This window comes from Sturnira hondurensis, unplaced genomic scaffold (assembly GCF_014824575.4).
Source record: "Sturnira hondurensis isolate 20B ecotype Veracruz unplaced genomic scaffold, ASM1482457v3 Scaffold0002840, whole genome shotgun sequence".
NCBI classification, from domain to species: Eukaryota; Metazoa; Chordata; class Mammalia; order Chiroptera; family Phyllostomidae; genus Sturnira; species Sturnira hondurensis.
This window is the reverse complement of record NW_028075471.1, coordinates 34,547,287-34,560,381: the sequence shown is the minus strand read 5'-3', so window position 1 is coordinate 34,560,381 and position 13,095 is coordinate 34,547,287. Positions and strand designations below refer to the sequence as shown.

General features: G+C 41.4%; 1 protein-coding gene across 4 annotated transcripts in view; it reads right to left on the bottom strand.

Annotated features, from left to right (window-relative positions):
- OSBPL3 (oxysterol binding protein like 3) overlaps positions 1-13,095 on the bottom strand; it is a 161,163-nt gene that overhangs the window by 46,843 nt on the left and 101,225 nt on the right. For 2 of the 4 annotated variants that reach the window (XM_037041278.1, XM_037041280.1), the window contains exons 7-11: positions 10,867-11,034; positions 10,128-10,251; positions 9,065-9,168; positions 8,768-8,860; positions 7,356-7,512 (exon numbers count right to left, since the gene is read on the bottom strand). In XM_037041278.1, the coding sequence (XP_036897173.1) occupies positions 7,356-7,512; positions 8,768-8,860; positions 9,065-9,168; positions 10,128-10,251; positions 10,867-11,034 (646 nt within the window). The remainder of the gene's footprint in view (positions 1-7,355; positions 7,513-8,767; positions 8,861-9,064; positions 9,169-10,127; positions 10,252-10,866; positions 11,035-13,095) is intronic. The other 2 variants (XM_037041279.1, XM_037041281.1) reach the window with 1 other exon arrangement.

The window sequence follows — 13,095 nt, the reverse complement described above, 5'->3', positions numbered from 1 at the left end:
TAGTTTATTATTAGAATTCTTTCCTGTTTAAAATTAATGGTAAAATTAATAATATAACATTCATTTCAGGTGTACAACAAAATGATTCAATATTTGTACACACTGCAAAATGATCACCATAGTAATTCTAGTTAACATTCATCACCTTACCTAATTGCAAAAAAATTTTTCCACTGTCTTATTTATTGCTCTAAATTAAATAAATGTGGCACTCAGCTAGTCACCACTTTACTAAATCAATTCCTCTGGCTTCCAGATAGCCTGCACTGACCACTAGGCAGTCAACCACACTGGGAGACTCCTGTTAAATTTTTTTGAATTGTTCAGTAAAAGTTTATTGTTTGCATTGTTAGTCTTTTTTCTTATTGTTCTACCCCCAAAATAAAGCTTAAATTTACTTTCTTCTTTATTTCTACTATCATGGTCTTAATTTAGGTTCTTGTCACCTTCTAGAGGGACTGATTTACTAGGTTCCCTACTAATTTCCTTGAGTTTAACTTTTAAAAAACATTTATTTAATTATTTTTCAAGTACAGTTTTCTGTCTATTACTCCCATTCCATCCCACCCCCATGCTCCCCCCTCCCTCCCATTTCCACCCTTCTCAGTTGTTGTCCATGTATCCTTTATATATGTTCCTCTAAATCCCTCCCCTATTTCCCCTGAAATTCCCTCCCATCTTCCCTCTGGTCACTGTAAGCCTGTTATTAAATTTTTTAATTGGTAGAACTTACACCATTTGGTTCAAAATGTATAGCTGATAAGACTGTGGTGGGCATAAAGTGAGTGGAAAGAACCTCATATAGTCTCCCTCTCTCTTTCTTTCTTTCTTTCACAGGGTGGGGGCAGGGAAGGGAGGGAGAGAGTGAAAAACATCAATTGGTTGCCTCCTGCATGCTCTCCTACCTGGGACTCAACCTGCAACCTAGGTACATGCCCTGGCCAGGAATCAAACCCATGACCTTCCGTTTTATGAGATGCTGCTCCAACCAACTGAGCCACACTGGCCAGGGCATAAGTCACTGTATTTAATTTAAGGTGTAAAGCACTCTCCAAGCCACATGACAAAAGGGCTCAGAAGCCCAGATCCCCAAGCACTAAATTTCTTCAATGACCGCTTAGGCTCACTCAGGGGACATTAAAATAGCCCTTCACAGCAGCCTCATGACCCAGCACACACAGAGCAATGATTAAAGGCTGCTCACAGGAGGTGATATTTACATTAATCACTAAAGACACAGAATCTCAGAGGTCGGGAATATTCTCTGAGACAGGAGAGATTCCTTACCAGTTTCTAACATGATGCCAGAGAAAAAGAAAGATAAATAAGTGTTATCACATCAATGGGTATCTGATAATAAACAAGACCACATAAAAGTCTGACGCCCCCAACTGCCCAGAACCTCAATGATCATGAAGGCCACCTCCACACAGAATGACAGGCAACTCTCTACCTCCAAACGTCCTTGTTGAATGGCCTTTGGTTCCATGCTTCTCAGAGCATTTGCTATCTCCCGAAGCAGTCCATTTTCCTGGGGTAAGGAAGTCCTTTGTGTTCCTAACTTGACATTGACCCCAGTGGCTCCTCATTGGCAAACAACTACTTCTCCTCTCCTGGGGTTTTCAAGTATTGGAAGGCAATTCTGGCATCTGGGTTCACTCATCTCTCTTCCAGCCTATCTTTGGCCATTTCTCAGACCCCCTCACTGCACTGAGAGAGGGGGACTCGGGTTGAGCCTCTGACAGAACAGAATGCCACAGGCATCACCCAGCTGACTCTTCGTGGTCACTACTTTTCCTGTCCCTATCAGCTCAATTAAAGAACGGCATGGAAGCCACGTGATGAGAGTACAGACAGCATGTGTAGAGGGCCATGGCTGGTGTTGAGGAACACGGATATTCTTAATTTACCTGAGCTCTATTTTTTAATATGCTCCTCTGGAAGTTTCTCAGCATCAGAAAGGAGTAAGGTCTTGAGGAAGACAGGAAAATCATGGATGTGACCTTTCTGGTGGCAGTGTGGTACAAGGTTAAGAAATTTTGTAATAAGGCAAATGTGACCCACAATCCTACCTGTACCACTTAGTTACCATTTAGATATCAGACAAACCATCAGTTTCCACCTCTATATGTGTGGATGGCGCCCATATCTGAAGAATGCTTTAAGGAAACAGTGAAAAAAACATGCTATTACATAGCATCCAACCCACAGTAGGACTCCTTATTTACCTTTCCCTGTTTTGAATGAAAACCACATTTTGGTGAACTTTCTTTTAAAATGTTAACATCTCTAAACTATCTGGGATGGTTTGATCTTTGGTAATCTGGGTCCCTTCATTTTTTTTAAGATTTTATTTATTTATATTGAGAGAGGAAGGGAAGGGGAGAAAGAGAGAAGTATCAATGTATGGTTGCCTCTCGTGAGTCCCCTGCTGGGAACTGGCCTGCAACCCAGGCATGTGCCCTGATTGGGAATCGAACTGCGATCGTGTGGTTCGCAGACCCACGCTCAATCCACTGAGCTACACCAGCCAGGGCTGGGTCTCTTAATTTTTAAACCTCACAGAATGTCGAAGGTTTTAAAATGCTTTCTAACCTATATTTTATCTAAATGCTTCTTTAAATTTAAATGTACAGAATGTTTTCATTAAATGGCCCTACTTACTGCTAATCTATATAAATATAATTGCTTAGCAGATCTTTATGCTAAATTATGTTTGATAAATGATATGGCTTTTCTTTAAGCCATATATGAGTACATCTTTTAGCTTTTAATTGATGAAAATGATGTCACTGTGACATACTTGGTTTTTTATTTGATGCTTCCATGAATTCAAAACCATTACAAAAGTGACCACTTCATATGACTCTGGGTGGTAAACACACAATGCAATATAAAGATGATATATCACAGAATTGTACACTCAAAACCTAATATAATCTTATTAACCAATACCACCCCAATAGATTTAATTTAAAAATAAAAATAGATAAGTAAATAAGTAAACAAAATGATCACTCAGTTGAAACTCAACACAGGACGAGAATCCAAAGGCAAAAGAATATCAAATTTAATAAAATTTAATTTTGTTCTATTGTTAGCCTTTACATCTGTAAATGAAGATTTCTCTCACTGAAAACATCTTCCACAGACTGCAGAAGTATCTGTAAAACCTCATTTTTCCCTTCCAAGGGAGAATGTGAACTTCCACTTCGATTTGGAGCACCCTGAGCCCGTCCCACACGACTCCTTGCTTCCCATCCCAAATCTGCTCACCAAGTTCAGTCATTTCAGCTCCTATTACTACTAGAACATGCTCATAAAATATCCCTGTAGCAATATCCAACAGTATGAACTATTTCTATTCAGTGCAAATTAATTATGGAAGACCATTACAGAATCAGAGAGCTAAAAGAGTCAGGACAACCACTTAGGACTTTTAGCAGATGAGGAAACTGAGGCCCAGAGAGGGCCAGCACAGCCGAGGTCCCACAGAGCTGGCGCAGAATGAGTGCCTGTCTCCTGACTCAGCTGGCATAGAGAGCTAGCTCCAAAAAAGGCTTGTTATTGAGTGTTATTGAAGTGTGTTTTGAAGAAATTTTTGTTCCATAGTGATAATAGCTGATAGCTGTTTGGAGAGGAGGGAGAGAATTCCCCAAATAACATTGAAAATTATTGAGTTAAACAAGCTAATAGAACTTCTACTGCATGACTGACTTATCAGGACCTTTAATATAGATCATTTCTTGCATAACTGCAAAGGAAACTACAGTCAACAATGTTCTCCAGACATTTTAAATCTTTTGTTTTCAAAGCACTTTATGGGTAAAGTGTTCCATAAAGTACAATTTGGGGAATGTGATGGCTAATATATGCCATGTAAATTATTTATGACTTTTAGATCTTAGGACTTTTTATTCTTTATGTGTCAGCATAAACACAAAGCCAGACACATAAACCAATGAGAATTAGTTCAAAGATATGCCATAAAAATCAAATTTATAGTCTATAAAACATAACAAGCACTTTTTACAATGGTTATATATTGGTTGCCTATCATTTGCTCTAACTTCTACACAACAGGAAGAATTTCAATGCAATTTAACAAGTTGAAGAAACAGTGGGTATATAGTAGGTTACAAAGTCAGTAGAATTCTTGGCTTTAGTTCAACTGTGCTGGAAAATAGGCAATAAATTAGCAACACAGTCAAGAAAGTACAATTGAAAGTATCAGCAACAAAATCAGGCTTATGCTGGAAGAAATGTATGGAAGCAAGAAAGCATGAAGGTCACGGACTTTGGGCAAACCTGAGAGCGGTCTTTAGCCCCTGAGGCCTCTGAGTTACAGCCCGTGGAAGAGACTCCCGAGATCCTGCAGTCTCTGTGTGGGTGTTAATGCGGCAGGAAGGGATGGCAGCTCACCAGGCTCCCTGTGGAAGTCACTGTCTGTAAGCCCACCGGGTGCTGGCTGTTGCAGAATAAGTGCACCTGGGCCTTCCTCAGAGCACAGACATTGACCTCATCTAGGTACGTGGTAGCTCTGCAGCCAGCAGGCTTTCATAAAGCCCGAAAGACAGAACAGCTGGCTGAGGCCATTAGAGACTGTCTATGAGTCTGAACCTCTGCAGGAGGACAGGATCAATGCATCCACTCAATAATGCTCTCCTGCTGAGGAAGCAGCTTCTTCAGCGTAGGGTAAGGCCCGGCTATTTCCTTTCTGCCAGGAGAACAATTTTCCCACTTTCAAAAAGACAGTTCATATTATTAAAAAGCAATGGTGTTTTATAGGCATTTCCTCCCTCCAAACCTAACATGCAATGCCCTAGTTATAACTGATCCTTTAATAGTAGAGAACATACAAGGGGATGTGAGAAGAGTTTTATTTAAAGGGCTGGGGTAGTACTTCCACCCATTCCACAGAGGGGTCATGTAACAGCACTGCAAATCACTAACAGTATCCTAATAAGAACCAGGACCAGAGTTTGAGGTGGGCATTGCAAAGAGCATAAAATGGCTTCCTCGCAGCCAGTGGGTTTTGTGTTTACAGGGTAAGGGAGAAGAGAGCTGAAGGAATCGGTAATGGGAAGGAAGAGAAACACAGGTCTAGGAGAGCAAGGCAAGAGAGGGAATATCTTCTTTCCTATAGTAAACATAGCCCTTCCATTCAAAAATATTTAACCCATTTTCTCCTTTAAAAATGACGTATAAAGGACACATGGACAAAGCCAAAGGAGTAGGATGGAGGGTAGGAGGTGGCGGTAGGTGGAATGGGGGGGAATGGAGACAACTGTACTTGAACAACCATTTTTAAAAAGTGAAAAAAATGATTAATAATTGAAATTTAAAAGATAAGCACAAAGAAGATAGTATTTATTACTCCAGCCTCCATCACAAAAAATGATGGTGTATCTCCTAGTCTTTTGAGTATATCTGTGTACACCAGGCTTATATAGTTTATTTCTCCTGAAAAATTGGGACTGTACCTGTAGCGTGTTTGTGACCTTATATTTTTACTCAACGACATGCTATGAGCATCTTTTATCTCCATAAAAATAACCCTGGCTGACCCGTCTGTAAGGGCAATGAAACACCAGGGGAGGAGCGCTGACTCCGGGGTCAGGCCAGTCAGGAGTTGAGTCTGGGTTGGTAGTTTACTACCATGTGACCCCCAGGGAGTTCTTTGGCTTCTCTAAGCCCCGGGTTTCTTATCTGTGTAACGGAGAAGACAGCAACACCTACTCCATAGGCTGTTGCTAGAATTCATGAGACAGTGCCTGTAAAGCGTTTAACAAATACTTGACAGACAGATCGGACTTGGGAATAAGGTAGCTATTAATATTATGTGGCTATTGACTATTCTGTCATATGATTCTATTACATAAAAAAATCCAGTCCCTTGACTGTGGGGCATTTTGGTTATTTCTAATTTTTTAAAGCTTTCTGTTTTGAAATCATTATCAACTCCTAGGAAGTTACAAAAACCGTACCAAGAAGCCCTGAGCACCCTACACCCAGGTCCCCACAGTGGCAGTGTCTCACATAACTACAGCACAGCACCAAAACCAGGTAACTGACACTGGGAGAGCTGACAGCTCTTACCCAGATCTCACCAGTTCCACATGCTCTTATTTGTGTCCATGTATGGAAATATAGGTCAATGTAATTTCATCACATGTGTAGATTCACGAACCACCATCAGAATCAGGAGACAGAACTTTCCATCACCACCAAGTCCCTCTCTCTAACCTTTCAAATCACACCCACACTTTCCCCCTCTCTTGTCTGTAATCTCTGATAGCCACTAATTTCTTCCCTCTTCCTGTCTGTAACCTCTGATAGCCACTAATTTCTTCTCCATCTCTCTAATTTTATCACTTCAAAACTTAGTAAGTAGAGTCATACACTGTGTGACCTTTTGAGATAGACTTTTTAGTCAACACAATGCCCTTGAGATCCCTTCAAGTTTTTGTGCATAACCACAGTTTGCTCCTTTTCACTGCTGAGTAGTATTCCATTGCAAGGATGTACCATGGTTTGTTTAACCATTCACCTGTTGAAGAACATTTGTGTTGTTCCAGTTTCTGGCTAATACACATAAACTTGCTCTGAATTTGTGTACAGTTTGTTTTTGTGGACTTCAGTTAATATTTTTTCTTGGATAAAGGCCCAGGAATATGAATGAATATTGGGTTCATGGTGTGTTATTTTTATATAAAATTTCCAACTGCTATGCACAGTGGCTGTACCATCCTGCATCACCTCCAGCAATGTATGAGAGAGCCAGTCTCTCCGTATTCTCACCAGCAGCTGATGCTGTCGGTACTTTTTTTAATGTTAGTGATTCTTACAGGTGTGTGGTAATAGCATGGTTTTAATTTGCATTTCCTAATGGCTAATGATGTTGAACATCTATTTCTAATTTTTGATGGGATAAGCAATGCTACAATGCATATATTTACTTGAATAAATTTTAATTCCTACAAATGACTTCTTTAGAGTGGAGTTACTGAATAAGCAGATTTTTTATAAGTTGAAACATAATATCATTGTGTACTCCAGAATAGTACCAATTTGCACCCCCATCGGCAGCATATAAATTGCTCAGCTCTTAAATTATACCTAATGCTCTCACTATATCCCTTAACAGTAATGTTAAAAAAAAAAACAAAACCAAAACTTTTTGCCAATACACTTCCTACTCTCAGGGACATAAAACAAAATAAAAATTGGGTTGCCTAAAATCTCATAGATCAGAAAATTAACCTACTAAGGTCCCCTCTCCAAGGACAGCCTGAATTCAGACGTGCATTTAACGCTTCCATCAGACACCTTAGGAGGAAAGCCAGCTCACTCACCTTTATGGGCAATATGACACAGATCCTCCTGCATTTTAGAAAATTCGGCTGAGGTTTCAGAGCCATCAGAATAGTTCTTCTCTTCTCCGAAGTCTAGCGTTGACAGGTTAGGATTGGAAGAATGCAGTCTTTGTGGGCCAGAGAAAGGTTTAGGGACCTGAAGTGATACCAAAAGGAGATACTACTTTTCAGATGCAAATTGCTTAGAATATTTATACATTTCTAAGATTGGAAAGTAGTAGGAAAAGGCCTATACATAGGAATGTCCTTCTGTTGAATGATTACTTATAAGAAAAACAAACGAAAACTCAGGAAAGCACTTTCTACACGAGTTGTACTGGCTTCTTGCAAAAATAAAAGTGGGTGAGACATTGCCTACGAGCAATCAGTCGTAGTCTGCGGGGATGTGTTAAAAGACCTCCTGGGCAATGCCTGAAACCTTGGGCAGCACTGAGTCATATGGGCACGCAGTCTAAGGCTTATGAATTGTTTATTTCTGGCATTTTCTATTTAATATTTTTGGACCAAAGTTGACCATAGGAAACAAACTGTGGGAGTAAAATGCAGTTGAGGGGAGACTGCTGTATTCTTGATGAATAATAGAAGCATTAAAGCTGTAGGCTGAATGAGTGCTACCACGTTCTTTCTCAGTTCCACTCAGTTCCTTCCTCCCCACAATGGTCATCTGGGGTCTAGGTTGTTAGAGTGGACAGGTTTTAAAATGCATGTGTGTGGTTTTAGTTTGCTCCTGGTGCTTCTACAAAATGATCTAATTTCTCCCATATTTGTACAGAAACTACTCTTTCGAGTAATTAAACTTGAAGCATAAACTGCTTCGAACCAAAGAGTCTACAAGAATATGACAGATGACTTATCTATAACTTTCTGGTTTATTTCTAATGATGTTGCAATTTAACATGCAATGGCCAAGTTGCAGATCTCGGCCTCTGGCTGAGCAGGTATTGGGAAAGCCAGCAGTTAGTGTGACACAGTAAACACCTGATGGGAAATTAGAGACGAGAGGCAAAAGAGCGTCTGCACAATGTCACGTACCCAGAAACTCCAGCTCAGAGGGATGAGGAACCCACTGAGCAGAAGCAGAAGGGGCAGATCAGAGTGCCTACTCAAGCAGGGGCATGGCAGGCAGGCTCAGCGTGAAAGAAGGAGAAACCCAAGTCCTAAAAATGGCTATATCCCTCCAACCTCACACTATTTTCCCTTACCCAATGGTCCATTGCATACCTTCTCTAGTGTCCAGAAAAACCTAAGTGATTGAAGTCATCTCTCTCTGCACAGGGTATTTGAGAGAATAACTAGAATGCCCACTCATCTATTCTCCTACTTGAGTTCAAGTAGCCCCTAGCACTTGGGGTGTAGAGAAGAATCCAGCCCATTGGGGAGGCAGTGGTTACCTGTAGTGTTCCTTTGGCATCTTTGCCAATAGCTCTGGACCGCCACCTCCTGTGTGATCTTTTCTCCTTTTTGGGACTTTCAAAAGCTCCACCCTTTGTTTCAAAATGGGAAAGAGAGCACAGACAGTAAAGTCCACCACAGCAATAGGGGAAAACACATAGCAAAGTGACAACTTCCATTCCCTTGAACTTGCCAAAGCACCAGACCAAACAACATCCCACTGTTAGCGAAAGACAGGGAGGAGAGAGAAAGGCAGAAGAGACTCAGAATGCAAACGGAAGAGGGATCTGGCTAACCTGGATGGCGTTGATAGCTGGCGCTGAATACGTCCGATGCAGGACATCCATACTTTGGAGGAGCTGGCTCATTTCTAGCAGGTAGGAATGACAGTGTGCCAGGTCTGTGGGGGAAAGGCAAAGGGCCATTCAGGAGCACTTAACTTGACATTCAGGCTTCACTGTGTAGCACCAACTACTTTTCTCATTTATCTATATTTGATGTACATCTGTAAGGACAGGAAATTTGACTTCCTTTTTTTACAGGAGAGGCAACAGACTGTTGTAGATAAAGGCATGGATCTGGAGAACCAGGCTGCTTCCTTTTAAATCCCTTTAATGAACTGTGAATCTTGGTCAAACTATAAAACTGCTTTGTGCTTCAGTTTCCACATCTGGAAAATGGGGATGATTCTACACCTTGCTCTAGATAATTATCCTAACTAACAGGATGGTTGTGAATTATTTGAGCTAATATTTGCAGTGTGTTTTTAGAGTGTTGGCACATTGTGAGCACAAATCATCACCATCATTCTAATGTCACAATAACAGGGTGTCACTGTCCACTTATCAGGACCTGGTACAAGTTAAATTAGTGAAGGCTGTACCTGTCTTAAAGATAACATGGTTGATCATGGACCTGCATGATGACCCCGCTGATCCTCTGCAGATTGACCTAATGGGACCTAACAGTATTCTCAAACCAGTTCCTGGGTCTCTAAATCAAGAACAGTCCTCAGTTTGCACTGTTCACTGGGTGATAGTAGCTGTTTCTGCCGAGCAGTCAAAGTCCAAATGCATTGAGATCTCGCCTCTCAAATGCTGGTGCCATCAAAATCACTTGGAGAACCTATTAAACCTGTTAACAAACAGGTCATTGGGATCCCCGGTCTGCATGCAACCCCAGGTAAAGACGTGAAACTCTGCAAGGAAAGTGTCATGAAGCACAAACTGAGTAAGCAAAATACACAAGGAAATGCAGTCCACTGCTGGGGAAGGAGGTAAGTTCACCTGAGGTATAAACAATAAACAGTGTAACCTTGGAGCCGTGACAGACAGCAGCAGAGGTTTCGGGTCACTCTACCTTCTGAGCATCGCTCCATGTCCTCTGAAGACTGCAACCACAAAGGAACTCGTCCCTCACTGCCACAAGAATGTGACAAATTGCTTCCGGTTTGAATCGAATTCTGCTTTGATATACTGCTACGCTGTTCCACAGAACACAAAAACACATTGTAAGGGAAAAGACCCCAGTGCGGACCCATTAGGGTAAAAGGGTAACACCATGGGCTAGGGTAACACCGCTCAGGGAATCCCTCTTCCTGTAATTGGAAAGAAGCTTCTAGCAAAGCACTCCTCTGAAGAACTTAGCTCAGCCTGTCACCCCAGCTTGGCCATACCATGCTAGGTGGCCTTGGGCTAAAGTCCTTCATTTCTTCTTCTGTCAAATGATAATCATATCAAAATAATGATTTACATGCCGGGAGATTTTGCAATCCTGTATAGCCACAAATGTCCCTGCTGCATTTCACAACCAGATAAGAAAACCAAATTCAACCTGGTCAAGAGAAAGCTGGAGTGTTCAGGGCTGATAAACCCCTCTTTTCACGCTCTGCTTCAGTCACCATCCCAGAGATGACAGATGCTCTCAGACCTGGCTCGGAGCAGCTGGACAAACGGACCCATCAAAACTGGCTCAAGCTGACCTGCGCCTGCCCCCAAGCCTTCCCTTCTTCAGACACAGAACCTTCACCCCCACCCAGGTGGGACTTCGCCACCCAGAGCCACCCCCTGTTTTAGATTCATTATTGGCAAATTACTACCTTTTTACTTGACATGGAGTCAAAGACCCCATCCACAGAGTCTGTGACGGTGGATCCCGGGAAAAAGTGATTGACTTCGTGGGGAAACATGGCGATTTCATTCTGCCGGTACATCCTATGGTGGCGGAGTCTGCACACCCACTCCTCGAAGACGTCCAGTGACTTCACCTGAATCGTGTTCGGTTGAAAGGAGGAAACAAGAGCATCACTCGCGGGAAGGAACAATTCTTCACCAAATCGAGGTCACTCTCGACACCCTCTTTTCACACTGGTACGTGCAGGAATGTAGAAATATCAGCTTATTGACTTAGTTTACATTTATGGGAACAAATTTGATGAGGAAATGCAGAGTAAAAATGGTCTTCATAAACTATATATTTAGGCTGTCTATGAGAGGGTTCAATGGTTATGCTATTATTAAGAAAGCAAACCAGTGTGAGTTATATTAACCAACGAAAACTGAAGTTTACATTCATGTCTCCAAGCATTTCCAAGTCCTCTCATCCAAGCTTTCCTCTCCCTGCTAAAAATACTAGTGCCCTATTTCTTATTAAGCTCTTTCATAATTCGGACATTTCAGATTAATCTTCTCTGAACTGGAATTAGTAAATTCTCCTTAAAATATTTAACCGTGTTAATCTTCTCTGTCAAAGAATACATTGCTGAGGAATACATGGTAGTAAATGTGAAGGTTATGTAAAAGAACATTTTCCCACTCTCAGAAACAGAAGAAGCCTGATAAAGCACTACTGGCGATTTCCAGGATTTCTCAAACACACTCAAACACGAACAGTTAGCCATTCTCTCTCCATGGATGAGTATCTACCAATGTCCAACTTCCATGAAGAATACTGTTTGTAAATAGTAACTCTGAGGACAAAGTGTGTTAAATGTTCATAAAAGTATGACAAAAAATATAACCAACACCCATGCACCACATACATTTCTTAAAAGTCGATATTTTGGTGTGCATATAAGGGCATATTTTCAAAGTAAAAAATGATATATACCTATATATTGGAACACCAAGACTTATGCAGTGGCAATTCATAACAGCCCAAAAGGATACATGGTAGGTTAACTTCTAAAAAGAAAAACTCAGGTCATCCCGTTATAACCTTTATAAACGCTGCTGCTGAGGGCAAGGATGTGGCAATAGCTGTCGGCAGCATCGTTCACGGAGGAAATGTTAGGGTGGCTCTTCCACGTGTTGTGTTGATTAGAAATAGGTATGAGGCTTAACACCCTTCCAGGGGCTACTGAGTGTGTACAGGAAAAAGCAACACCAGCGCTCAGCTGTCTTCCCCGAATCGTGTTTTTGAAGTGTATTCACTTCCCAGATGTGGTTAACAGGAATGTTGCAGGCATGTATATCACCCTGAGCACTGATCTGCCCTCCGAGGCCCCTAACAATCAGTGTGTCCAGGGTGTTCATTGCGACTCACTGGGTACTGGTCAAACGGGGTGGAAGGATAAAAGCACTTTATTAAAGAACAGACCTGGGATCTGTTTCAGCCCCTCAAGTGGCTCTAGGACTATGGGTGGACAGCCAATTAACTCTGCTGCCATCTATAAAATGAGAGAAAGGGACTAGATGACCCCCATTTAAAAACTGCCTGCCTCTGAGGCCATCAAATAGAAGCTTCAGAAAACTACATAGACCAATACTGACAGTCACAGCTGATGTTCAAAAGAATGAATAAGAAACACAAATAGAACTTCAAATGAATCACTGCAGAGAAGTATTAAACTGTGTTAATCATGATATTAGCACAACATATCTTAAGGCAATCTAGTTCTTTAAACATTAGGAATTAATAGTCACTTTTATTCAGTTAACTAGAATAGTGGGTGAAAAAGAACCTATAATTTCCTGACTGTGTCAAAACACAGAACTAAGAGCCATTGGAACTATGTGGAGAAACGACCTGAATTATCCTAAAGAAGATTGCCCATTGAAATGGGGGTGCAGAAAACATTCTTTCTTAAATCTTTTTTTTTATGAAGATTATAGGTCTCTCCCTTCTTTACTTCACCCTAGTTGTTCTCAGCCAGGGGTGATTTAGCCCCTCCCCACAGAGGACAGGTGGCAATGTCTGGAGACATTTTTTGGTTGTCATAACTGGAGGGGGTTGTTGGTGACATCTAGTGGGTAGAGGCCAGGATGCCATTTAACATCCTACAATGCGCAGGATCAGCCCCCACAGTAGAGAATCCTCCAGGCCACCA